The sequence below is a fragment of the Peromyscus leucopus genome, chromosome 7, assembly GCF_004664715.2.
Source record: "Peromyscus leucopus breed LL Stock chromosome 7, UCI_PerLeu_2.1, whole genome shotgun sequence".
Lineage (NCBI taxonomy): Eukaryota > Metazoa > Chordata > Mammalia > Rodentia > Cricetidae > Peromyscus > Peromyscus leucopus.
The window spans coordinates 62,501,011-62,527,072 of NC_051069.1; the positions used below are offsets into that span (position 1 = coordinate 62,501,011).

The 26,062-nt window shown below is 40.5% G+C and overlaps 1 protein-coding gene across 3 annotated transcripts in view; it reads left to right on the forward strand.

The window, feature by feature from the left end:
- The window catches only part of Dync2h1 (dynein cytoplasmic 2 heavy chain 1), a 230,942-nt gene extending 205,296 nt beyond the window's left edge, over nt 1-25,646 (forward strand). For all 3 annotated transcript variants that reach the window (XM_028890970.2, XM_037207771.1, XM_028890972.2), the window contains 6 exons: nt 371-580; nt 7,159-7,248; nt 12,064-12,173; nt 13,338-13,419; nt 16,863-16,979; nt 25,043-25,646. In XM_028890970.2, the coding sequence (XP_028746803.1) occupies nt 371-580; nt 7,159-7,248; nt 12,064-12,173; nt 13,338-13,419; nt 16,863-16,979; nt 25,043-25,201 (768 nt within the window). In that variant the 3' untranslated portion in view covers nt 25,202-25,646. The remainder of the gene's footprint in view (nt 1-370; nt 581-7,158; nt 7,249-12,063; nt 12,174-13,337; nt 13,420-16,862; nt 16,980-25,042) is intronic.
- Nucleotides 25,647-26,062: the final 416 nt, after the last annotated feature.

Here is a 26,062-nt window from a genome sequence, read left to right on the forward strand (position 1 = left end):
GTTGCAGTGTAAAAGGATTAGTTTTGGAAGCTGTGATTGTCCCGGGTCTGAGTACAGTAAGGGTGGTAGGCAAGGCAGCCCGCCGCCGCCCTGTGGGTTGGATGCACTGCGTTAGGGGGGCCCCTTCCTCTGTGCCTTCTGCATGCGCTGGCATCGCTCCTCAGTGGTGCTTGTTTTGCTGCTCTGTTTCCACTCCACGTACCCCTAAAAATCAGTAAGAGGCCAGAAATCCCTGTTTGCAGACTCAGTCCATCCATTCATAAAACAGACTACTCATAAACATGAACTCATGAGCAATTTTTGACCTTTGCCATTCTTTGGTGTGTCATTGATGTTACTCGTTAACTGTGACATGACTTTGTTCTTTTAGAATTCAAACCTAATCCATCAGAAAGTATCACCTCCCAATGACCGACAAGGATCTCCAATATTATCGTTCATCATTCTTGAACAGTTCAATGCCATCCGCTTAGTACAGAGTGTTCACCAGTCTCTCGCTGCCCTCAGCAAAGTCATCAGAGGAACAACTTTACTGAGTTTAGAAGTACAAAAACTGGCAAGTGCTTTATTAAACCAAAAGGTAAGATGATCCTAAATCTATCGATGGTTGTTCTGTTACCTGTGTGGCTCTCCTTTCATGAAATGGACCTATAGTTAATAGTAACAACACTAAAGCTGAGGTGGAGGAAACTATGTAGACAGAATGCATGAGTTAAAAAACCAACAGTGAGTCAGAGGAAGAATTTTATCAGCCTGATCAAGTGTGTGATTCTCTAGGATCTCAGCCTGTGTTCCCTTCTATGGCCATCTTTTCACTGCATATATAATGAAATCCATTTTTATTTCACTTTGGGACAAGTCTTCCCTACATGTAGGTAACCTACCACTCCAAATCTTAGGCCCTGTATGCTCAAAGCTGTTCCTAGCAACTTCAACAAAAATCTTAGAATCTGCTTTGTTCCACACCAGTTGGGTTGTGAGTGTGCCTGTCTCCAAACCCTTTGCAGGCAGGTGGTGCTGCTCACTGAACAGAAACTCCAGCCAGACGCCTGTGGAAGACCTGAAGGTGACAAGCAGTAAGGCAAAGTGACGGACAGCTCTGATGAAACACCAGGATGTGTTCACCAGAAGTCCTCTTGCTAAATAATTGGACCTTTTTAGAAAATCATGAAATCCACATAGTTCACATCAGTTATACAGAAACTGTATATACACTTTACACAGCATCTGCAGAGGGGAGAGAGATGTCTTCAGTAGGGGGTCATGTCTGTGTGTGTCCTAAGTGCTCCTCACGCATGGATGTCCATGTCTTTCCCCACATCTGGGGATGCTCCTGCTGCGTTGTCACTGGACAGGTTTTCTGTTCGTTTGGTTTTTATCTCTTTACACTTCGGATTCTTCTGTGGTCTCCTGATCTTACCCCAGAGTTCCTGAGAATTGTTGAAATAATTGATCTTTAGTTCTGTCTAATATAATAGTGTCTTGACCTTGTCTTTAGTTCCCAACATTCTTTATTTTATATATATATATATATATATATATATATATATATATATATATAATTTTACAATACCATTCAGTTCTACATATCAGCCATGGGTTCCCCTATTCTTCCCCCTCCCACCCTCTCCCCTTACCCCCAGCTCACTCCCCTTCCCACCTCCTCCAGGACAAGTCCTCCCCCGAGGACCGGGGTCGACCTGGTAGACTCAGTCCAGGGAGGTCCAGTCCCTTCCTCCCAGACTGAGCCAAGTGTCCCTGCATAAGCTCCAGGTTTCAAACAGCCAACTCATGCAATGAGCACCCAACATTCTTTTGGGAAGCCGTCTAGATCTTATTTCAGTAATTCTTCCCACAGTTGATTTGCTTTATTGAGCTTTTCACTTTCAAGATCACTATTCTTTTTCTCCTTCAGAATCTCAATTTTTTTTCTGAATATCTCGTTTAAGTTCCTAGCTTTCTCAACCAGATCTCAAATGGACTTCCTTCCTCCATTTCTTTATGTGAATCCTTTGGAGGTCACCAAATATTTTTAAAATTAAACCTTTACATTCTTAGTCTGGTGTCATTTGAATTCTTGCATTTTCTCTGGGTGCAGTTATTGAGGAGCTGGGGAGGTTTGGAGGCTCCATCTTGGCTCCATGCATGTGTATGTATCTATGTGTATACATTTTTTCTGTGTTAGAGTTTACCATGCATGTGTATGTATCTATGTGTATACATTGTTTCTGTGTTAGAGTTTACCATGCATGTGTATGTATCTATGTGTATACATTGTTTCTGTGTTAGAGTTTACCATGCATGTGTATGTATCTACGTGTATACATTGTTTCTATGTTAGAGTTTACCATGCATGTCTATGTATCTACGTGTATACATTATTTCTGTGTTAGAGTTTACCATGCATGTGTATGTATCTACGTGTATACATTGTTTCTGTGTTAGAGTTTACCATGCATGTGTATGTATCTATGTGTATACATTGTTTCTGTGTTAGAGTTTACCATGCATGTGTATATATCTACGTGTATACATTGTTTCTGTGTTACAGTTTGCCATGCATGTGTATATATCTATGTGTATACATTATTTCTGTGTTACAGTTTACCTCTCCGTTGTGTTTGGTTCCTCTTTCTGTCTTATGTGGGGTTCTTATCAGGGCAGCCCTCTCTGGCACTTGGAAGAGAGAAAGTGCACTGCAGAAATAGTAAGAATTTAAAAACAGACCATATATTTAAGTACACTGAAAAAAGCTGTTAATATCAACTCTAACCTTAGTGAGGATAGAAAAGAGTAAGATGCTTATAGGATAAGCTAGGAATTAGCATTACAGGCCAGTGCATTAATAATTGCATAGTAATTGAAAGAAAAAGGAATGGACAGAGGAAGAAGACAAGCTTGTAAATACAGCAAAGCATGTGGGATGAAGGCTTAAGAATTAATAGTGAAAGATAATCCAATAAGATAAATACAGATGGAGGCAGTACAATCAGAAGGAAAGAGAAGGGAGAGAAATTCTTCACTGATTTGTGTTGCTTTGGGGTGAAGGGGGAAGGTTTGCTTCCGTTTCTCTCTGAAACCCCATCCTATTAGAGCAGAAAGAGCTGTTTGCAGCCTCAGCCCTGCCCTGCTTTCCCTACTGGAGTGCATGCTGTGTGCTGTGGGGCTGATCCCTGCAGTGGTTTCTGTAACCCAGCTTGGCAGTAAGGAAAAGGCCCCTGGAAATGCTCCATCTGAGGCTGAACGTTTGTCCAGGCCGCTGCTTCTCTGGAGAGCACTCTGACAGTGCTCATGGCCTAAGACATGCCAGAGTGGGTGACCTTTCTACCAAGTCCCTCTGGGGCTCTGAGAGCGCGGAAGGAAGCCTTGAGTCCTGTCTGCCTGGTCAGGCTGGGCTCGGGTCAACTCACCCCTCTCATGCATAGCTTATCTCACTTTTCTCAGAAGTGGAGCTGCAGTTCTCATCTGGAAATGCCCCTTGCTTCCCCTCAGATTGAGTTCTTCCCTTCCCACCAAGTGGACTTGTATCCACAAAGCTAAGTCAGACCAACTTCTAGAGCCTACACTGATTCTCAGAGTGGTCACTCGTTTAGCCAAGCTGATTCAGGGGGCCCTTGGGACGTAGAGAAGAACAATTCTTTCTCTTTCTGTCTTCTTTCTCTTCTCCCCAGGTAAAAGTTCTGACTATAAGACCTGGTTTTATGATTCTCTGCCAGGGCAGCAGTGTGAGCCAGCAAGTGCCATGTTCTGCCTCGGACATACTATGCACCTTCCAAAATTTCTTTGAAGTGAGGCAGGTGTTATGTGTGTGCAGGTTGCTGGGACTGCCACTTCTCTTTTATTCAGTCTTGGGCAACATATATGCCTCCTTTCCAGATGATTTTGTCTAGTGCCTTGTTAGACTGCACTGTCTTCACAGTCTCAAGTTCAGTATGTCCAGATTTCACACGACTTTTGTATTCTTTGCTTTTCCACTATAGGATCTTTGCACATCGCCTCCCTCCCTACAGCCACACTTCTGATGTCCTCCTTCAGATTCCTGGAGATGCAGGAAAGTTCTGGATGCTCATAACCTGCACGTGTGCACACACACGTGCACACACACATACACACATTCATGAGCACACATATGCACACAGACGCATGCCACATTCACATATGTACAACTTGACTGCTCCTTTTGCTTCTCTTAACCATTTTGGAGACATGGCATAGTCAACTGAAAAAAAAATCAGTAACTTTAAATCATTTTCTGTGATGGGAACCTTACACTCACCTTTTAGATAACTTTGAAGATAAAGAGCCAAAGGCTTCTAAAGGCTTAATTATATAAAATCCTTCCCTTGATTAAGACTTAACTGTAATTTGTGTGCTAGGTGATATTACTTAAGATAATTTAGAATACCAGTTGATGTTTTCACCAGTATACCTGGGATGTTGCAGCAGGAATTTTCCTGCCAAGGATTAGGATTTGTCAGTTTATTTGCTAAGGCTTTGCTGCTTTTATTTTATAAAAAGACACAATAATGAATACATCATCAATACTCTCTCTACTATGTTAGAACAGATTTTAAGTCATAACTTAAAGACATAATAAAGTCAAGAAGAAACTGACAAATTTCTTTGTCACGCATCCTAAATAATCATGGGTGTGTCATTTTTATTAGAAATTAATAGATTGCATTTGCTTTTTAAAAATCATTTTAATTGAGCCCTTTATAGAACCAGTTTTTCAGATTATCCCAACATACTGGTTGGTAACACTGAATGCCTTTTCAGTTGTTTAAAACTGGGAATAGCAAAAATGCAGAAATGCCAGTGAATCTGGGTCTGTCTAAATTTGGGGAGCAAGTGTTCAGTTGGACAGCAGGTTGTACAGCACCGTGCCAGCAGAGTAGAAACATGCAGAAAAAAGCCTGCCTTTCCTTCTCACATTTTCCCAGTGAGCTGTATTGATACATTGTACATAGTTTGGAGGTACAGTGTAATAGCTGAACACAGATTTACAGTGTTTAATGGCCAGAATCAGTGTAATTAGTATCTGTCTCCATGAACGCTGTATCTTTGTGGTAGGAACCTTCAATGGGTTCTTCATATAAGTCTTTATAACCTGTAACAAGGATAGAACAGAGTGGTAATTAGAGGTAAAGAAAGGAGAAAGGGCAGTGGAGGTTAGATTATGGGGACTGATATACAGTTTTATATCCAAGAATTAAGATCTAATATTCTAATAATATGATAGAGGACTTGGTGGGCTTTGGTTTATCAGAGATAACATGCTGTACTTTTCTTTGTGTCCTTGTTTGACTTTGGATGTTAATGCTGGCCTCGTAGAATGAGTTTGGAAGGCTCCCCTTCCTTTTAAGATTTTTCTGTAGTTTAAAGGGAGTTGTTGTATGTGTGCTTTGTTTATGTTTGACAGGGTCTTTTATAGCCCAGCCTGGCCTCAAGCATAGTATGTAGCCCAGGATGGCTTTGGATTCCTGATCCTCCAGCCTTTACCTCTCAAGTGCTGGGATTATATATGCATAGTATGAAGCCCAGCAGATTTTTGTGGGGTTTTGTTTCTACTTTTCCCTTTTCTTTTTTTAGAGTTTAGGATTAGACACGGCCCTATGCTAGCAAGTGCTGTCCCACTGGGCTGTGTTCCCCACAGTGTTAGTCTTCCTTGGAAGTTCCATATACCTCAGCATGCAGCTGGCCTTTCCTTTGCTACTACTGCTGCTACTATTATTATTACTGTTACTACTATTGCTACTACTGCTGCTACTATTATTATTACTACTGTTACTACTATTACTATTACTACTACTGCTGCTGCTACCAATTGAGCCTTGTTTCTGGTTTGTTAATGTTTTCTGTCATCATTTAATCTTGAGAAGTTTTATTATATTTATTTTATGTGTATGATCACATGTCTGTATGGAGGTCAGAGGTCACCTGCAGAAGTAGATTCTGTGTGGGACCCAGATCCTCAGGCCTAGCAAGTGCCTTCACCCACAGCAACATCTCACTAGCTCCAGGTTTAGAAGCCAAAAAAGGAGCTGTTTTTTTCTAGGACTTTTTTGTTTGTTGGTTGGCACATACTTGTACACATTAACAGTCTCGAATGATTTTCCAGTTTTTGTAGTATCAGTGGTCTCCTTTATCTGTCATCTCTGACTTTGTGTCTTTTGTTGGTTAAGCTAATGAAACGCTTATTAGTTTGCTTTTCAAAATATTGACTGTTGGTTTGTTGATAATTAATATTTTTTATTCTGTTTTACTTATTTCTACTGTGGTGTTTGTTATTTCATTTCTCATTGTTTGGGAGTTGGTTTGTGTTCTCATTCTTGAGTTACATTTTCAAGTTGTTTATTTAAACTTACGTTTTAAACCGACATCTGTTTTAGTCATGACTCTGGCACTTATTTCTAAGAATGACTAGATGCCTCTAAAGTGTTTGATGTCTTCTTCTAAGTTCCCTTTCTACTCTTATGTTTGGATATTAATGTTTCTAGTTTTCTATACATTATTGACAGTTGATACAGGCTAGCCTGTAGTATTTTATCACTTACATGGTCAGAGGGTGAATGGGGCATAAAATTATTGTGCTGTTACTATACTTAAAATAATACAAAATTCGTTGATTTATTATTGAAACTCCAGAAAACCAGCACAGAAGTGTGTTATAGTACATATGTACTTGCTGAACACTTCTAAAGCACAAAGTGTATATTAGTTGAGAGTAACAGTGGTCAGCTATTAGAAAGACAGTTTTTGTAAAAGAACTGTTCTGTTATTTTACTTACTGGTTTTAATTTAGGGCACACACTTCAGTTACCTTTTCCTTGCATGTCTACCCATGTAGGTAAATTCATGTGTGCTCTTTATGCATAGCTTGAAAAAAATTCTCTAGGGACCACAGTACCTTTTTATCTTTAGCAATTTTAAAATGAATTTTTAAATTTTATTTTGATTTCATACCATGCCAAATACCACTCCAAGAAAATGTTGTTGACTTGTTTCCCAGTGGGTATTAGATGTGTTCATTCCTTTAAGAGGCTTTACAGCTAATGAATCCCGTTTTAGCTTCAGACATTCTGTCCTCTACGCTGATGTTGAAAGTCTATCCAGCTGTCACCCATGTAAGCTGACTTCTGCTCTCTCTCACTGCAGTGTCCTCTCACGTGGCAGAGCAAGTGGGAAGGCCCCGAGGACCCCCTGCAGTACCTGAGAGGCCTTGTAGCCCGTGCCCTTGCAATTCAGGTGAGAATGGACTACTTAGCAGCTGAGTGTGTGTCTCCGACTACGGTCCTAGACTTACGTACTGAAATAACCTTGGTAGTGAAAATGACAGGACTTTACGTAAAACACAAACTCATTTTCATGTTATCTGAAATGTTTGTACCACACTCTTCAAAATGTCTGCTGTCTATTCACGGTTTTGTTTTTAACCATTGATAACGTGGAGAAGATCTGCAATTGTGCATCTGGGTTGTACAGACAGCATCTCCGAGCGCTTGAAGCCCTGTCGGAACTGTGACCTGACTGCTGGAAGAAGGCGCCTCCTGCTTATATTTTATCCGTCGTTTAATTCTGTGCCCCGTTTTGGGTTGGTTGTTTTCCTGGTTTCAGTTTTTGAGTTTATGTATGTTCTAGATGCTGACCCTATATCAGGTATATTCTGCCTCTTCACCCAAATGTTGGTGCCGTTTGCTTTGTAGAGCTTTGCTGTTTTACGAGGTCCCGCTTACTTTTGGTCTTGATGCCTTTGCTTTTGGGGTTCTGTTCAGAAAGTCCTTTCCTGTGCCTTTGTGTTCCTTGCTTTCCTCTCTGTCAGATTTAGGGATTCTTGTCTTCAGTTGAGGTCTTTGATCCATTTGGAGTTGAGTTTTCTGCAGGGTGATTTCATTCTTCTCTATGCAGCTCTAGGCCCCAGGCTCCGTGTGGTGGCTGGAGAGTCTCAGCGTCAGGGAGCGAGACTGATGAGGGGGTGGTCGCTGGCCAGCGGGACATAGCAGGAACTGAGAAGAGCAATCAGATACTTTCCTGGGGCTTCAGGCCGCATGTGGCCGCTAGACAGGCTTGGTGGGGAGCTGGCTATGTGCCTTTAATTTTGAACACCCAAGTATTCAGATTTCCCTATGGTCTACCTTCTATTGCCTTATGGTCTCATTTTAATATATAAAAGAGTTGCAGAGAATTTCTGCACGATTTGACAAAGATACACAGGTGTAGTGTGTTAGCCTGCATAAAAATGATATTTGGTTGTATTGCAGCTGAACTATTCCTTAGCTGTGTTCATGAGGAAACAGCTTATTATTCAATTCTATATATAGAATTCATAAAGAAATAGAGCTTGGATAAGATTCTACTTTTTAATGTAATTTTCTCCTTTCTGCCTTTTGTCCGTTATTGGTGGTATCTCATTTCCCCGTCTCATACACTTCTAAATCCATCTTACAGCTAGCACTCAGTATCCTACACTCAGTACTGCAGTGCTCGCTGTATCCTACACTCAGTACTGCAGTGCTCGCTGTATCCTGCACTCAGTACTGCAGTGCTCGCTGTATCCTGCACTCAGTACTGCAGTGTTCACTGTATCCTACACTCAGTACTGCAGTGTTCACTGTATCCTACACTCAGTACTGCAGTGCTCACTGTATCCTGCACTCAGTACTGCAGTGCTCGCTGTATCCTACACTCAGTACTGCAGTGCTCACTGTATCCTACACTCAGTACTGCAGTGCTCACTGTATCCTACACTCAGTACTGCAGTGCTCACTGTATCCTGCACTCAGTACTGCAGTGCTCACTGTATCCTACACTCAGTACTGCAGTGTTCACTGTATCCTACACTCAGTACTGCAGTGCTCACTGTATCCTACACTCAGTACTGCAGTGCTCACTGTATCCTGCACTCAGTACTGCAGTGCTGACTGCTCTAGTTGACAGTTGATCTGGGAGAGTAGAGACTAAAAACGAGGCAGACTGAAGTCTCATGCAATCGCCAACTTTGTTCAGAGCACCAGAGGGTTAAGAAGAGTCACAAGAGTAAAATGTACACTCACCAGGGCAAGCCACATGCCGCAAAAAGCATGTCTTTTCATAGAGGCATATAAACAAATATGCAGTTGTAATGAATAACCTGGAGTAAGCTCACTCTTTTCTCCTACACCTGGAAGGGGCGTGAAAGTCCATCTCAAGAACAGGTCTGTGTTTTTGAAGAAACTGAGGTCACAGGACTCTTGTTTTCTTGGAGTTTTCTCACAAGCACTCAGAATTCCCTTCACACGACGCCATTCTTGGATTGTATTCTGACATTGCACTCTTTTGAAATCTTTCCATATTCACTTTGGAAAGTTATTTCATTTATGGTATAGTAAGAAACAATGACGGGCCTGGAGACATGGCTCAGAGGTTAAGAGCACCGACTGCTCTTCCTGAGGTCCTGAGTTCAATTCCCAGCAACCACATGATGGCTCACAACCATCTGTAATGAGATCTGGCGCCCTCTTCTGTATACATAATAAATAAATAAATCTTTTTTTAAAAAAAAAAAAAAACAAATTGCAATGTCATGAAATATTTAAAAAAAAAAAAAAGAAAAGAAAAGAAAAGAAACAATGCCTGGCCATCTCCAGGATTCATTGTGGCCTAAGCCAAGAGTTGGGCCTGCCTACTATTCTGAGGTTATATGCTTATGTGATGTTTAAGAAATTGCCTGGCCCATTTGTCAGGCGATCCTGTTAGATGTTCATTCACCTATCTCTGTAACTCTTTTAGTTACACATCATTAAAGAATTATAGCTGTGAACACTAATAATTGTAGGTGAGACTAGATAAATCTGAAACCCACCCGTCAGTGGCCATCACCATGACCTGAGTAAAGGAGAGTCGTTGACTAAGGGTTGTTGTGTGTGATTCTGCTCACTGCAGTTTGTCTGTACACATTTCTTACTAAAAACACTGGTACCTAATTCTTCATTTGCATGCTCATAAGTCAGTGTAAGTATGGTTTAAATGTGGAAAAAAGCAGTTCTTCCCTCGCTGTGAGGTTGCTAATCAGTTACTCCTACCATTAAAAGAGGCTCCTACATAAGCCTCAGCTGTCGGACTGCATCTTAGCCCCTCTTGCTTGAAGCTTAGTAGACTAACACGTTTTTATTTTTTCATGGACTGATAACAGTTTTACCAAGGAAACTTTTCCTCCTTGACTAATTATCTTAATCTGAACTTTAATGAAGTAAAATCTGATTATCAGCTACTCTGTAGTTGTTAATTAGTTTGAGCACATATAAATCCACTTCTGGCAATAACCCTCTAGGGTATTAGAATTCAAAATTGATTTTAAAGTATTAATAGTATAATTGTAAATATTTATGTTAAGTGTTTCATTTAAAAGAGTAACTTCTTGAATGTTTAGCTAATAATGAAAGACAAATTAGATAAATTATGTGCAGCATTATTGTACAGCATAGTATCTGAGAGGGAGATTCGCAATTGTTTATAAGAATCTCTTTTTAAATCTCTTATTAAAAATCAACACATGTCTACTACAAGGATGTAGAGACATCTTTGTCTCTACCTTACTTAGTACTGGCCAAGTCCGTGGAGACAACTACACAAAGGTAGAGACTGAAGAGTCTGATTGTTATAATAATATTAATGCAATGGTCTCATGCTGGCTGAGCTGCAAAGGCATGAAGTGGGCTTTCTGTAAATGGAGCGCTGATGGTTTTCTTGGGCTGTTTATAAACCATGTAAGACAAATTATTCAGTAAATGGCTATCTTTGATTGGTCAGTGGTTGCCATTTCCTGTGTTCTCTTTGTGCACCCGCTGAAATGATAGAGTGCTTCCGAGAGTACCAGGAAGCCACCTTTTAGTATCGGACCTGCAGGAAATCTTCGCAGAAACCAGTCACTTAACTATCTGGTTTATGTCTTGGTTTTAACAGCTGCTGTGTAACCTGGGGTAAGACCTTTGACCTCATTCTTTGTACCTTACAGCAAAGGTCTAACTGGCAGCATGGTGGTATGCACAGTTGGTTAATGTCAGCCTGCTGTTGCTGTTGCATTTGGTCCAAGTGGTGGCTTTTAAATTTTTATCTGTAAGACAAATTGCTAAACGGTCTTACTAATAAAAAGCCCAGAGCCAGATATTGGGGTTAAAACCAAGAGATCAGAAATGTAGAAAGAAGCCAGCCACATTCTTTTGGAGATGCTCTGCTAAAGAGAGCTGCTTCCTGTCTACCCATGCCTATATGCCTTTCTGTTCTGCCATCTCATTTCCTCTCTCCGGCCAGCTACATCACTTCCTCTTCCTGCCCAGCTCTGTCACTTCCCGTCTGTCTGTACAGACCTCCAGACCTTTATGGTTAGTGCTGGCATTAAAGGTATGTACCACCATGCTTGGCTCTGTTCCCAGTATGGCCTTTAAGTCACAGAGATCCATACAGATTCCTGCCTCCCGAGTGATAGGATTAAAAGGCATGTGCTACCATTACCTGACCTCTATTTTTAATACAGTGGCTGCCTTTTTCCTCTGGTCCCCAGATAAGCTTTATTGGGGTACACAGATAAAATATCACCACACTTTCCCAACATAGTGTATGTCGGCACGCGTGACTCCAGGTGGAACTGGCCTGGCACAGCAGGCATGAGAAGACTGCATCGCAGCCCCTTGACAGAGACTCATTCTCCTCAGCCCTTGGCCAGTGTGCTGCCGAGAAGGGGGTGCTCAGGATTCAGGATCTGCACCTGTGTGTCCAGTGTACACTGAACATGCATCCCTACTTGCTGGTGGGGGCCCAACTCCAACTGCTCTACATAACTTGAAATGTCCCTTTTTAAGTTTCACGTGAACAGATTTTACAGTAGAAAGGCTGCGCCAGGCGGCTTGCTCACGGTGGGCAGAGATACCAGATCACTGCTTCAGGCTTCTGCAAGGCAGAGGCAGAGTCTTGGTTTTTTCTAGACACTATTTCAGAGCAATTGGAAAATGACTATATAACACTCTTGTTAAAAATGGCTTATGTGTAGCTATACACTTACATATTTATTTTCCCTTCTTCCTCTAGAACTGGGTCGATAAAGCTGAAAAGCAAGCTCTTCTCTCTGATACACTTGACCTATCTGAACTCTTCCATCCAGACACATTCCTTAATGCTCTTCGCCAGGAAACTGCAAGGTAGAATGAATACCTTATTTTCCCTGAGGGTGATTATGTTTTACTTACTCACCTCTAGTCACATTGTCCTGATTGTCAAGAGTAAATTTATTTTTGAGACCTATGTAAGTTTATTATTCCCCCTAACAGCTTGCCTTTAATAACAGTCAACTTCTAATTTCAGTATCATTGCTTTATAGAATTGGAAAAATTTTAAATTCTTAAGTTTGGTCATTATTTTTTTTTTTTTATTTTTATTTATTTTTTTTTTGGTTTTTCGAGACAGGGTTTTGCTGTGTAGCTTTGGCACCTTTCCTGGAACTCACTTGGTAGCCCAGGCTGGCCTCGAACTCACAGAGATCCGCCTGCCTCTGCCTCCCGAGTACTGGGATTAAAGGCGTGCGCCACCACCGCCCGGCGGTCATTTTTTTTTATCCAGACTTGCACTGTCCAAAATAGTAGCCAATGGTCTATTTAAACATAAACTATAGACTGAAGGGATTACTTTCTTGGGCCTATTGACCAAGCTCACAGTGTTCGGTGACCACAGGTGGCTGGTGGTTGCCACCTTAGACTACATGAAAACATGATTTTGCAGGATCTTTTAGGAAGCTGCTCTGGATAACTTTCATGGTGAAAAGAGCTACGGTTAAGGTCAAGCTGGTCTCTGTGGCAGTGTCAGCTTACTGGATATATAGATCCTGTTTGTAACAAGATAGAGCATAAAGAAAGAGGATCGCTAGAATATTCTGAGGAAGAGGTAGAAGTTCAGTCCTGGGGACTAGTATTTATCTTTACTCAGGATATTTTGTTCATTCAATAAAAATTTAATATCTTTTATTTGCTAAGATTTGAGGGCCATGGTCAAAATGGAGAATGTAAAACCATGTCAAAGGCCCTTTACCTAAAAAACTTATAATCTCAAAGGAAGATTGACATTTAAGCAACTAATGTTAAAACCTTAGGTACTACACTTAATTTGGTAGCTCTTTCATTGAAAATAGCTATATTGTTAACTTTATCTCTAAGGACACTGTTTTGTGTGTTTGGGGTTTGGGTCTAGGGATTGAATCCCCACCCCCACCCCAGCCTTATGTTTGCTGCACACACGCTCTATTGATAGACCTCTACATGCACATTGAAGAGTTATTTCTCAAGACATTTGAATCTGCTCTACTTTTACAGGGCAATGGGCTGCTCTGTGGATAGTCTTAAATTTGTAGCATCCTGGAAAGGCCGACTTCAAGAAGCAAAGCTGCAGATTAAGGTACTAATATGGGATGTTTAACTTTAAAATGCATCACTGTTTATTTCTAACTCACAGGCACCTATTCTTATAATGCAAGATCAATGGAGCTCAACCATAGATTACAGTCTAATTATATAATATTTAACATGAAAGACTTTACAGTGAGATTTATATGATGTAATATAAAACTTTAATTATACTTACTGTATTTTGAGAAAGCAAAATCCAGTCTGTGTTATGTAAGAATCATGACCGTGCAGAGGTAATGAAGTGCTGGAGTGAAAGGGCAGCTCCAGTGCTCGCCTGATTCATCTCTGCAGCTCCCGCTGGCTGTGCCCTAAATCACTTCAGTCTCGGCATGGCATTCCAAGAGGAAAAAAATCTTGTTTAAAATCCACCTTTGAAAGTCTTATTACCAGTGACAGATCAAAGCAGATAACAGGATGAACCTAAGTTGAAGTGTTAGAGAAGAAATCTGCTCATAGTGGGAGCATCATTGTTATTAAGTTGTGGCAACTGATACAGTAGGCTATTGCTGTAAGGAAAGACAGACTGATGAAATACAGCGAAATAATATCCCATATCCAAAACAGACCTGTTCCTGAAGAGAAACACAGTGCACAACATTGTCACCTACAAACTTCATCCCAAGATCAAATAGCAGAATATTAAAAAAATATATTTTAAGTAAGTTTGTGATTTGGTGTTGGACTACATCCTTGGCTACAGATTGGACATGCTGATAAAATTAATACATTGATACATTAATACATTGCACATATTCACAATACATTCTTACAGAGCAAATATATCTTCATTACTTCATTCTTTAAAAACGTTACATAGGAAATTTGTTGTTCTGCATCTTTGTTGTTTGTTTCCTAGGGTTATGTTTGTAAAGATTTTAATCAAATCAAAATAACTGGATATAGAGAGCAACACCAGGGATAGAGTACCCTAATTAAATTCTTTGCTGTGTTTTCACAATCAGTCACCAGCTCATGGTTTCACTTAGTAAGAACAATAGATTAATCATACAAATTAATTCAAATTAATTTATGATTCCCTAGGAACTCAAAATAATTTATTTTGATGTTTCAGTACATTCATAAGCAAGCAATCAAAAGGACTACATTTAAAGTTACTACTACTATAAAAGAAAAGCAAACTGTAAGGTTCTATTACACAGTGTGGTGAATGTTGGTAATAATGTCATGTATATTTAAAAAAAACTGTTAAAACAAAAACATAACTACTTTTGCTTTGAAGAAACAATATGTATTTGATAATTTTCTGATTTAATAATTACAGAATACATGAATGTATCCAATATCCCATCATATAGCATATCTACTTATAGTTATTATGTGTAAAATCAAAATCATTTGCAACAAATATATATTAAAGTGAAAAAAATAAAAAAATATTTTCCAGATACAAAAAAATTAATACATTGATTCTGAAAGCAGAAAAAGGTTGACGTCTAGAAATAAAATTACAGGAAAATATATTTAGGATTTCCAAAGAGAAAAATAATAAAAGCTATAAGGGAACAGTTAGAAATTACTTGAAAGTCATCAGCAGAAATAGACAAAAGAACAGAACAAAACACCTTCAAATCAGTGCTGAAATAGTTTGCACGATAGTATGTACAGCACATTGCCTTTTTGTATTCAGGTCGAAAGCAAACTAAATAAACTATGTAATTGCTAATTGCATCCATAAACATAAACTATCCCCTAAGTGTGTACAGACATGTAAGTCATACTTGGGGGCTGTGTAGTGGACTCAATAAAGTGCTTCAACATCTCTTATTTCCTTCATACGTGAATGAGATAATAGAATGGATTCAGTTATCTAGAAAGTGTTGTAAAGTCCTCTGATCAGAATTATCCAAATAAGTTCTGCTTAAACTTTCAGTTTGTCTCACTTCAGTTGATTGTTTATATAATTTTGCATTCCCAGATGAGTAACATTGGCTAAAACTTACTGAGCATCTCCTGTGTGTCGGACAGTTTCACACATACTTGATTTCCATGTCAGGTTGGCATCCTAGAGTCTGCTATTATTCCTACCTTCCCTTGGAAGGACTTTTTTTTTTTTTTTCACATTGTTTAGGCAAAAACAACCCAGATTTGATACAGCCTCTTCCTTGTGCTTTTCCTGAGGTTGTAGAAATTCTGCTCTGATACTCCATAGGAGTAAGTCTTTGTCCTATGGAGATCGGCTCATTGTCCCAGTCCAGGTCTGGCTGGAAGTTGGACCATTTGTCTGGAGAACTGCTATATTATCCATAGCAATTTTTCAGCAATAGGGTAATATTTGGGGTCAGTCTGTCGAGCTCCGGTTGCAGCTAGTATAAGGGGAGATTTTATTGGTAACACTCCGCTTCTTGGTAGACAACAACATTCACAGCAGTCATTTCAGGTAGATATTCTTCCCACATTTTAAAGACAAGGAAATGAAACATGGACAAACACCTAAATAAACATTTTCCAGAAAAGATACACAAGTAGCCAGTAAACAGAAGGAAGGGTGACCTCCATCTTCCGTTATCGTGGAAGTGAGGACCTCAAGCACAGTGACACACCACCTCATACCATCGAGGATGAGCCTAACAGTTAGCAGCTCAGCTCACTGCTGCCATCAGTGCCCACCATAAAGGAGAGTACCCTACCACATATGCTGGGCTGTAAAGAGATCCAAATTTAGTATGTGCTTTCAACTGAATGTCTATCACGGTTGCACTATTGTAAAGAATTTGAAGTTCAATCCTCTCAAGTCAGGCTAAAACTTGAAGCTATTGTTTAAGATAGATTGTGGTTAGTATCATGCATACATCATGAGAAAACAGACAAGACTGTAAAGGCAGACTATTGAAAAGGTATGAATGTAAGCTACTCCTCGACCTGCTGCCATTAGCTAGGGCAATTAACACTGGAGAAATAGATAAAATGGCCACCAAGAAACTATAGCTAACATGACTCCAAGAGCCATGTTTTTATTTCAGATATCTTTGGATTACACTAAAGCTACCTTAGACTGTAAGACCTTCTCCTTTACTCTCTCATCTCCACACAGCAGGATAAATGAAAAGTGTTAGAAGACATGAGGAACCAGATGTTCGTTCTCTGGTTACACTTCTCTCCCCCACTTCCTGGGAAAGAGTTAATTTGGCTTATGTCTTTATATTTCTATTAACCTAATGCCAAGGCACTTGAAGTTATATAGTCTATGGCATTTGTGAGTTTTTCCTAGAATTTTAGCTAAAAAGTAAGAACTCTGTCTAAAGAGAGTTTACAATGAACACTGATTCAGATATTCTGTGTTCTCCAAACAAAAGACCCTAATCTGTTTTCAGAGCATCTGGGACACTGGGCCTTGATCTTAAGATCCAACTGTGTGTACCGGGCATTTCGGAATTTAATATTTATTTACCACTTTCTGCCTTTCTGTGGCAGATCAGTGGTTTGTTGCTGGAAGGATGCAGCTTTGATGGCAATCGCCTTTCAGAGAACCAGCACGACTCCCCCAGTGTGTCGTCTGTCCTCCCTTGCTTTATGGGCTGGACTCCACAGGTAAGCGCTGGATGCACAGCTTCTAACCCCACCGTTCACGCTCGGGTTTTCCTTTCCATAAGATATTCAGAGCTTGTGTTTTTGGTTTGCTTTCCCATTTTACCTGTACTTCAACAGATTTGTAGTTAATATATTTTGAGGAGGTAAAGATTTTTAAACCATTTTGTTTTGAAAAAGTTTTATAAAAAAAAAAATGTGTATATTAGAGCAAACTCTTGCGCTTAAGAATAAGGTCACTGTGTGGCATGAGCCTTCCTCTGCAGGCCTCTTAGACCAAGGCATGGTTTCATGGTTACATGGTTTCAGGTAGGTAATGTGAGCCACACAGGTCAGGGCCTTCCCACAATCCAGCACTGCAAGTAGCCAGGTTTGGTGGTGGGAATAAGGATGTTGACTGCTGTTGTTGGATATTTTGATTGCATTGTGAAACTTGGATCAGGGGGTGAAGCCAGTGACTAGTTGACAGGAATAACCATAGAGAGGAAGGAAGAGCCAGGAATACAGATAGAGAGACACACAGGAAGGAGTTGGAGGGACTTAGAGATTTGTGGTCCTTTTGGTTTGGGACAAGTGGAGAGACACTTTTCTTGCTGGTTCTCTGGCCCAAAAGGAAGATCATCTGGTTGCTTCTTGGTTTCTGTGAACTGGCAGGTTTTCACCCCAATATCCAACTCCAACGTCTTTATTGGTGAATAGAACAACTTAGATAAAAACAGCAGACTTCCAGTTGGTGGTGGTGCTCAGAGAGGCTCAAGAAGTGTGGCCCTGCTGGAGGACGCAGTCACTGGGGTGGCTTTGAGGCCTAAAAGCCATGTGCCGTTCTCAGTTTGTACGCCCTGCTTCCTGCTGCAGTTCAGAATGTTAAGTTCTCAGCTTCCGCGTCTTACAGCCGCCAAGTCTCTGTTCTGCCATCCTGGACCTATTGTTGTGGAGCCATCAGCCCTTCCTTCCATACACTTCCTGGAAATGTCACAGTGCCTTGTCCTAGAACAGGGACGTAACACCTACCCTGGATCAGGGGGTGATGCATGTCAGAGGCCTGGCCTCACACCATGACATCATGCTCCTCGTAGCCAGACAGTTTTTTTTTTTTGTTTTTTTTTCAGTATTTGAGAATTTTATTCTTCAATGGTGGAACCTAGAGACATACATATGTCTTTAAAATAGGACATGGTTTTAGATGAGGCATGTAACTTCTTAACTCTGAAGCCTAAGACTGAAAATGTGTGCATAAATAGACTGTAATACTCCATCCAGTGAACTGCAAAACGTTGTTCACTACAGGAAAGATGTGTTTTCTCATCAGGAAATGCCACAAGAAGTTTCCAGTTATACTTTCTACAGAGATCAAAAGCGTCTGGGTGTTTGAACATAAAATTTGAAGCTGTAACAGTAACTAGCAGTCACTGTTCAGAGAGCCAAAAGAGCAACCTATCTGTGGGGCTCCCCACCCATGGAGACTCATTTCCCCCAGTGTCAGGATGACTTTCAGATAAAGAGTCGAGATCAGAAGAATATTTGTCTTTTTTCAGAAATTTATATCAAAAGGTGATAGTTATGAGTTATGTGATTTTTGATCTTAGGTTGTAAATCCTCTAAGTTGTACTCACTGGCTTAGCATGGAATTTGCCAAGGTTTTTAACTGTACCATAGAAAGTTGTGTATGATCATGATGAATTCTAATGAGTCTAAGTCATGTGATGTACTCCTTCTCTGGCAAGTAAAACTGAAACCCATGTAAGGAGCATGTGGTTCACTGAAGCAGCATTGCCTGCAGTCAGATGAGAGCATGGAGAGTAATGGCTAGAAGAAAGGGGGTGTGGCTCCCTGACCTCGGCACTGCCTCACCTGTGGGCAGGGACAACCAGCTGTAGACTCCATCCCACTCAGAACTGATGCCTTTCAAATATCCTATCCCTGTTCCATGTATCCTTAGACTTTAAAAATCAGGATTGAAATAAAAGCCACAAATCATTTGGAAAGATTGCACATGTGAGGAATGGTCAAATGGACCTGGTATCTGTCCCATAAAGAGCTCAAGGTAATAATGATTTCTTGAGGTAGCAGTATAGAGAGCCCTAGCACCCTGCATTGTTGTGTTTCCATTTAATTCTTTCCTACTCTCCTCAAGGATTTCCCAAATCCCTCACCAATTCTGTTAACTTCTTCGAGCAAGTGGCAGCTGAGTGCTACTGTGGAGAGGTCCAGAGGGCAAGTGCAACAGAGCTGGCTGGCCTGACCCCTCCTTCAGTGTGGTTCTACCACCCACTGGGCACCAATTGTTATGTGTTTTTTATTATCTACAGTCGTTGCCCCTTAAGCAACCGCCACCCTAGTCAGAGATTGCAGCTCTGCTGCTGTCAGAGGTAGTTTGGCCACAGGGGCTGCAGCCTGAGGGGATTTTGTTTCCTCAGGCACTGACTCTTTCAAAGCTATTAAGGGAAACTATATCTAAATCTAAGGAACTCATGATTCAACAGTTTAGGTGGAATTCTGCTTGCTCAGAGAGGTTGAGTAGCAAGTAGCTAGCCTTCTCCCTTTGCTGGTGTCTTCCAAAAAACCCAGTGTCCTTCTTTCAGCCCCCACTTAAAAACCCTTGCTACTTGGTTTCTTCCTACCATTTCCTATCAGCTTCCTGCTCATAGGTTAGTTTTATTTAATCAAACACATCTTTGAATTGTTAACAAAAGCAGTGGGAAAAAATGCAACACATTTTAAAATAATATTCCCCAACAGGTAGGTCTCTACCACTATCCCTTTAAAAACCGCTAGAACTTCCCACAAAACAATGTTTCTGAGCAGTCAGTGCCAAGTTCTTTCCCTAGATTCACACTGAATTGTGCCACTTACACATACACGTTAAAGCTCCCATTTTCTAATGTCCTTTCTAAAATAAGAAAGCCAGTACTGTCTGCTTTTGTGATTTCAGGAAACATGCATGGTCCAGTGTAGCTGAAGTTTTCTCCAGTCCTGCCTGGTCCACAGTCAGGACAAATCTCTCTCACCTGCCAGTCCTGCAGCCACTCAGACCCAAACGAGTAAACACACAGAGACTTATATTGCTTACAAACTGTTTGGCTGTGGCAGGCTTCTTGTTATCTAGTTCTTATATCTTAAATTAACCCCTTTCTATAAATCTATACCTTGCCACATGGCTCATGGCTTACCAGTATCTCACATGTTGGTACTCATGGCAGCGGCTGGCAACGTCTTCTGACTCAGCCTTCCACTTCCCAGAATTCTTCTCTGCTTGTCCCACCTATACTTCATGCCTGGATACTGGCCAATCGGCATTTTATTTATACAGAGCGATATCCGTAGCAGTCCAGATAACTTTGATAAAAATAAACTGATGAAAATATTTTGGTTTGAATTCATATGTACTGAAGGAGACCCCCTCCAACAAAAGTGGGGACTTCCTCCCTGGCCCCAGATTAGGCACAAACCACCCCCAAACACCTGTTTTCACAGAGAGATCCTTTATTAAGTGGAGGAGAAAAGTTATAGTGGCTGCTTCTGACTCAGGCAGAAAACAGCAGCAAATGACCTCATAGGCATGATTTTTAAGAGGAGGAAAAGGGGAAGTCTGTGTTGGCTAGGATGTAGGTGGTATATTTTGTTTGGACATGTTAATTAGGTGAACCAAAAGGAGGCTTTTGATTCCTGGACTTTAATATTTTGATAGGCGGACCTTAGTAGTCAGCCTGAGAAGGAGAAGGTGGCCAGATAAGAGAATAGACCTTGGTAGCTAGCTTTAGGATGTGATGATGTAATGTAACGGTTTTTAGCAAGGCAGAGGGAATGGGAGAAGAGCAAGGCCTGCCAGAGCTGTGCCTGCCACGCTTGAGCTGGCCACAGTCCCTTCATATACTTTACTATAAATGCATTGTATTGAAATTAAATATATGATATAAATGCAATTATATAGTGTACATACTCTAAAATGATTAAGAATTAACATTTGGCAAGTTTAAATTCAACCTCTATATAATGGAGTTAAAACAACCAACCTAGTAATTCTGTTGGGTTCTGTTTTTTGCAGAGGGTGGTGTTATTTTTCCTTTTGTTTTATGTTCTTGCCTTCTTTGCTTTGTTACTGAATATTCTTTCAAAAGAGACATTCACTTCGCAGTCCCCAAAATGCACCTGTAAATGTATCCTTATCTGACACATGGCAACCTGCAGGTGGTAAGTCAGAGCTCTCTTCCTGAAGGCCAGTGTCCTTATGGGGGCTATCAGGAGGAAACTGGGGAACCCTGCAGCAGTTGAGAGGGCAGAGAGGGAAGCTTGCAAAGGCAGGATGAGGGAGGCCTCTAGACGCTGTGGGAGCAAGACAGACATCCTCTCTGGAAGCTTCCAAGAGCAGGAACTGACAGCACCTCTGTCAGGACTGCAGCTCTGTAGGACAAGAGATCCGTTCTTTTAAGGTGCTAAAATTATATCAACTTGTAGTAACAAGAAGAAACATGCACAGACTGTTACAGAGCTGCATAAGCATCATAAAATCTGCAAAGAATGGCATTGAAATATGCAGAGGACAAAGGTCATGCTTACAACTATTAATGTGAAATAAAAGATGGATTAAAATATGGATTAACATGCGCTAATAGACTCTTGTAAGACCTCTTGATCAGTCTCCCTGCCTCTGTTCTTTAATCCCTGCCACCATCAGTGGCCAGAACATCCTTTCAAATGTGAACAGTTACTTTATTTCTCTGCTCAGAAGCCTTCAGTGGGCTCCTGAAAAATCCCAAGTCCCAGTAGCTACCTCTATAGCAAAAGAAAAAGAGGAGAGAAAGGCAGTGGAAATACCAGTGTCCTTCCTGAGATGCTCTGTCATTAGCACATTGTTCTGTTGCTAGGACTTGAGCGCTTTTAACTCATTTTGTGTAAAGAACCAAAGTTACATTCCATTAACAGATGCATTAGAGAAGGAGGAAAACCCCACGGTGTCTTTATTCACATAAGATGGTATGTATGAAAGACAACTAGGCCAAATTATATCACATTTCGGGCTTCAGCATCAGTATTGAGCTCAACCAACTGACTAGTTCCTATTTATTGTAACTAATGCAATTACAATATATAGATTTTTAATTACTGAATTTTAGTTGCATAATACTTTCTATGTGCTATCATGAACTATTTGCAGTCTTCACATGTCTCATTTATGATAATTGAACAGTGTAATTGTTAATAGATTTAATGCAATTTTAATTTTTTCCAAGCATCTTAAGCTAGCTAGTCTGATTCTTCAGCCTAGTAAAATAGATATTAAAGAAGGAACTGAGTCATCAGAATTTAATCAGGTTACAGGACATGTCCAGGGAACTGGAGTCATTTTGCAGTTGGCCAGATCTCTGGCTCTGCTTCTGCATGGATCATTTATGATTAGGGTCTTAAAGCAAGTCCACTGAGCTTTCAGAAAGAAAGGGGAATGATAAATGCTGAGTAGAATGTCAAGAAGCCACAGTGGTACTTTGTCTTACAATGCTGTAGGATTGGGGAGAAAAATATGTGATCTCCCTTGCAGCATGGGAAGCCCACAGCCATGAGCAGGCCTGGAGGGACCTGGAAGCAGGGAGCTGTAATGAGTGCACAGTGTCCCTGCGTCCTGTTCCTGTTGTCTCCGGACAGCAAGAACAGTGTTGCCCACACAGGTGCTCGAGAAAGAGCCGACCTCCCCAGCGGTCCATCGGCTGTGCATGTCTGTCTGCTCTGTGTAAAGACTGTGAGGTAACAGCAGAAGAAAGCTTGCACCAAGTATTGATGTTCTGAATCCCAGTGCTTTACCATTTAAGCCGAATTGGAAAAGTGAGTCAGTGACAGGAGTCTGAAATTCCCCTTACTTCTGTCCCTACATTTTCAAGCAGTCCAACTAAGAATTCATTCTCTCATAAACCTTTGTTAGGATGACATCCCAGAAGACTCAATTTTAATACTCTTTACCTAAAAGTTACATTCTTGATAATTGATGTGTGTCTTTTCCTAAACTGAATTGTAAGCTGCACTGAAGGGCATCTTTTCTGTGTATGAACACTCAGCCTTCTTGACATATGCACCATGAGCCCACAGAGCACTGTCACATGGAAGGCTGAGTAACTAACAACAGTCACACACTGGAGATGACCAGGGAGACCCAGGGCAGGTGGCCTGCATTTTCAGGGGAATGACTCACATAAAGCACAAGTCTTATTGTATGTGTGTTAGGTTAAAATTCAGGAATATCAAAGAGCCTGAAGCAACTTACATCAAAGACCAAGGATCTCAGCAAAATCCTCATGTTGGAAAAGCTAAAAAACGGTTTATATAATGCCCACTTAAAAATAGGATTTTAAAAAATATTTCCATGAAAGAAAACTATTTTATTTATATCTGTCATAGCATCATCCACTACAGGCAGTAGGTGCTAAAAGGATGGTTTTTCTGGATGATTTCAGAATTGGTAGAAATAACAGTCCAAAGAATAAAGTGTGTACATGAATAAAGCTCCAACTTCCCATGGCATGTGCAAGGGTCGCATGTGCCTTGACCTAGGGAACAAAATACTTAGCTTCTAGACAAGTATTCCTTATCCCAAAACCATACTATGTAAATGATCATGCCTGTTTTGAAAGATAATAACCATGCTTATGTGCTAATGTTCATGGGCTGTGCTTACCATGGGTAAACTCTCTATGGGCTTCTAATCCAATTGTCTCTTTCTAGAATAATCCATTATAGCACTTAAATTCCTTTCCAACTCCAAAACACTAATAATTCATTGGTTGAATGAGATCATAAGTTCAGTCTAAACACCAGTGTTAGATTTTAATTTGAAGCACCATTAGAATCTTGTTTGAAAATCCTTCTTTGAAAAGGATGCCTATTTCTGAGATCCATTCACTGGAAAATTCTACACTGTGAGTGACTAGTCACTCCTGGTAACAAGAAGATGATCTTTGATGGTACTTCTCTTGAAAGAGGCCAGGGATCATCACAGTAATCATTGACTTGACTTCTGTGGGAGAATATGAATGACACACTAGAGACCCAGTGAAGCTATGTCAGCAAAGGCCCCAAAACTCAGTACCCAATTTGGATGGCTACTGGGTAAGGAAAGACAGCTTGAGTACCAGTAAGATAAATGCCCTGATCCACAGCAAAAGTGCCTAAGTCCACCAGCTAACATAGAAAAGCAGCAACACTGACTGATGCCCCTAGAGAGTGCTAAGGAGATACATTGTTAAACATAAAGGGAGAGTAGATCCACTTATCCAACCTGTTCCTTCTAAATTGAACTTTGTGGTAATAAATGAGAAATGGAAGTTCTTTTTAAACATACACTGCTTAGAAATGTTGTACTTTTATATTTTATAGAATTATAGATAAAATTATATAAATTGAATTTTCAGCATATTCCAGTATTTAGGGCTAAAGAACAGTTTTAATGTGTGTGTGTGTGTGTGTGTGTGTGTGTGTGTGTGCGCAAACGTACGAGAGAGAGAGAGAGAGAGAGAGAGAGAGAGAGAGAGAGAGAGAGAGAGAGAGAGAGAAACACAAATGTAGTTGGGCACATTGGGGAGGTCAGAAGACGAGTCTTTCTCGTGTACCAATGCATACAGCAGGCTTCCTGGGATTCTCCCATCTCCCTAGGAGCACTGGAATTATAACTGCCTCTACTATGTGTCTGACTCTTGATTGCTAGTGAGTCATCTTCCCAGTCCCAAGGCAAGGTTTTGTGGGGTTTTTTGTTTGTTTGTTTGTGATGGTTCTTTGTTTTCAGACAGGGTTTCTCTGGTAAAAGCTCTGGCTGTCCTGGAACTCACTTTGTAGGCCAAGCTAGCGAGAGATCCACCTTCCTCTGCCTCCTGAGTGCTGGGATCAAAGGTGTGCACCACCACTGCCTGGCCCTAGGCAAGTTTTTAAAGGAGCCATGATCAGGTGTGAGTGAACTGATGTGGGATATAGGAGTTTATTATAGTAATCTTTACTTGAAGTGTAAATAAATATATAATGCACATAGTAATTGGAAGGTCTGTATTTGATGCTGTATTTTTAGACCATTTTTTTCTTTTGAACAGGGTGCATATGGTCCATACTCCCCTGACGAATGCATCTCTTTGCCTGTTTATACAAGTGCTGAGAGGGACCGTGTGGTGACCAACATCGATGTTCCCTGTGGGGGCAACCAGGACCAGTGGATCCAGTGTGGGGCCGCACTGTTTCTTAAAAATCAGTAAATCAAAGGCAACACAGGACAGCCTAGTAAAGGACAGTTCCTGCCAAGTTTTACACAGAACATGTGGTCAGTCTGAAATGTTAGTTCAGAATATCTGCAGTTAGTTTCTTGTTGTTGATCTCCGTGGGTTCTTATTGTAATAAATGTGTAATACCAGCACTGTGGACCTTAAAGAATTTTATAATAAAGTGGGGTATTTGGTGGCATTAGATATTTTTATGAAGAAATTTACTTTTTCAGTGGTTCAATTACTTAAGATTTAAAGTACTATATTTAAGAAATCAATATTTTGGCTATCATTTTGTATAATTGCATATAGTTGTTTTAGTCTTCTATAGTTTTAAATATATGTACCATTCTGCTTTTAAGCATTGAACAATGTACAAAGGCATAATGAATGAATTATCTTACCAATTAAACATTATGTCATTTCATTGTGTATATTACATGATATAGTATATAATATTTTAAGGGTGAAAAGGAAAAATTCACATGAGGATGTAGACAATGGAAACATAGATTCTGGTTACAGGATTCAGATTAATCTCTTTTATATGTCCTTTGGAACTTGACTCCATAAAACCAAAGAAACTAGGGCCACTGCAGCTGAGTGACACCTCGGGAGCCCAAAGCTATGTCCAGCTGTCTGTCCTCTTGGAACAAATAACTCTTAAGGGTTGAGACTTGTGTTTTGCTGGGAGACGGGTGTAAAATAGCACTCTCGTCTACTATATATGATGTGTCTGCACTGGGGCCAGTACTACTGGGTTCTGTCGTTTGGTTTCACATCTTCCTCCAGTGTCAGGAATGAGATCAGGACCCTCGGCATGATCAGTGGGCGTTCTGCCATGGAAGCAAATCT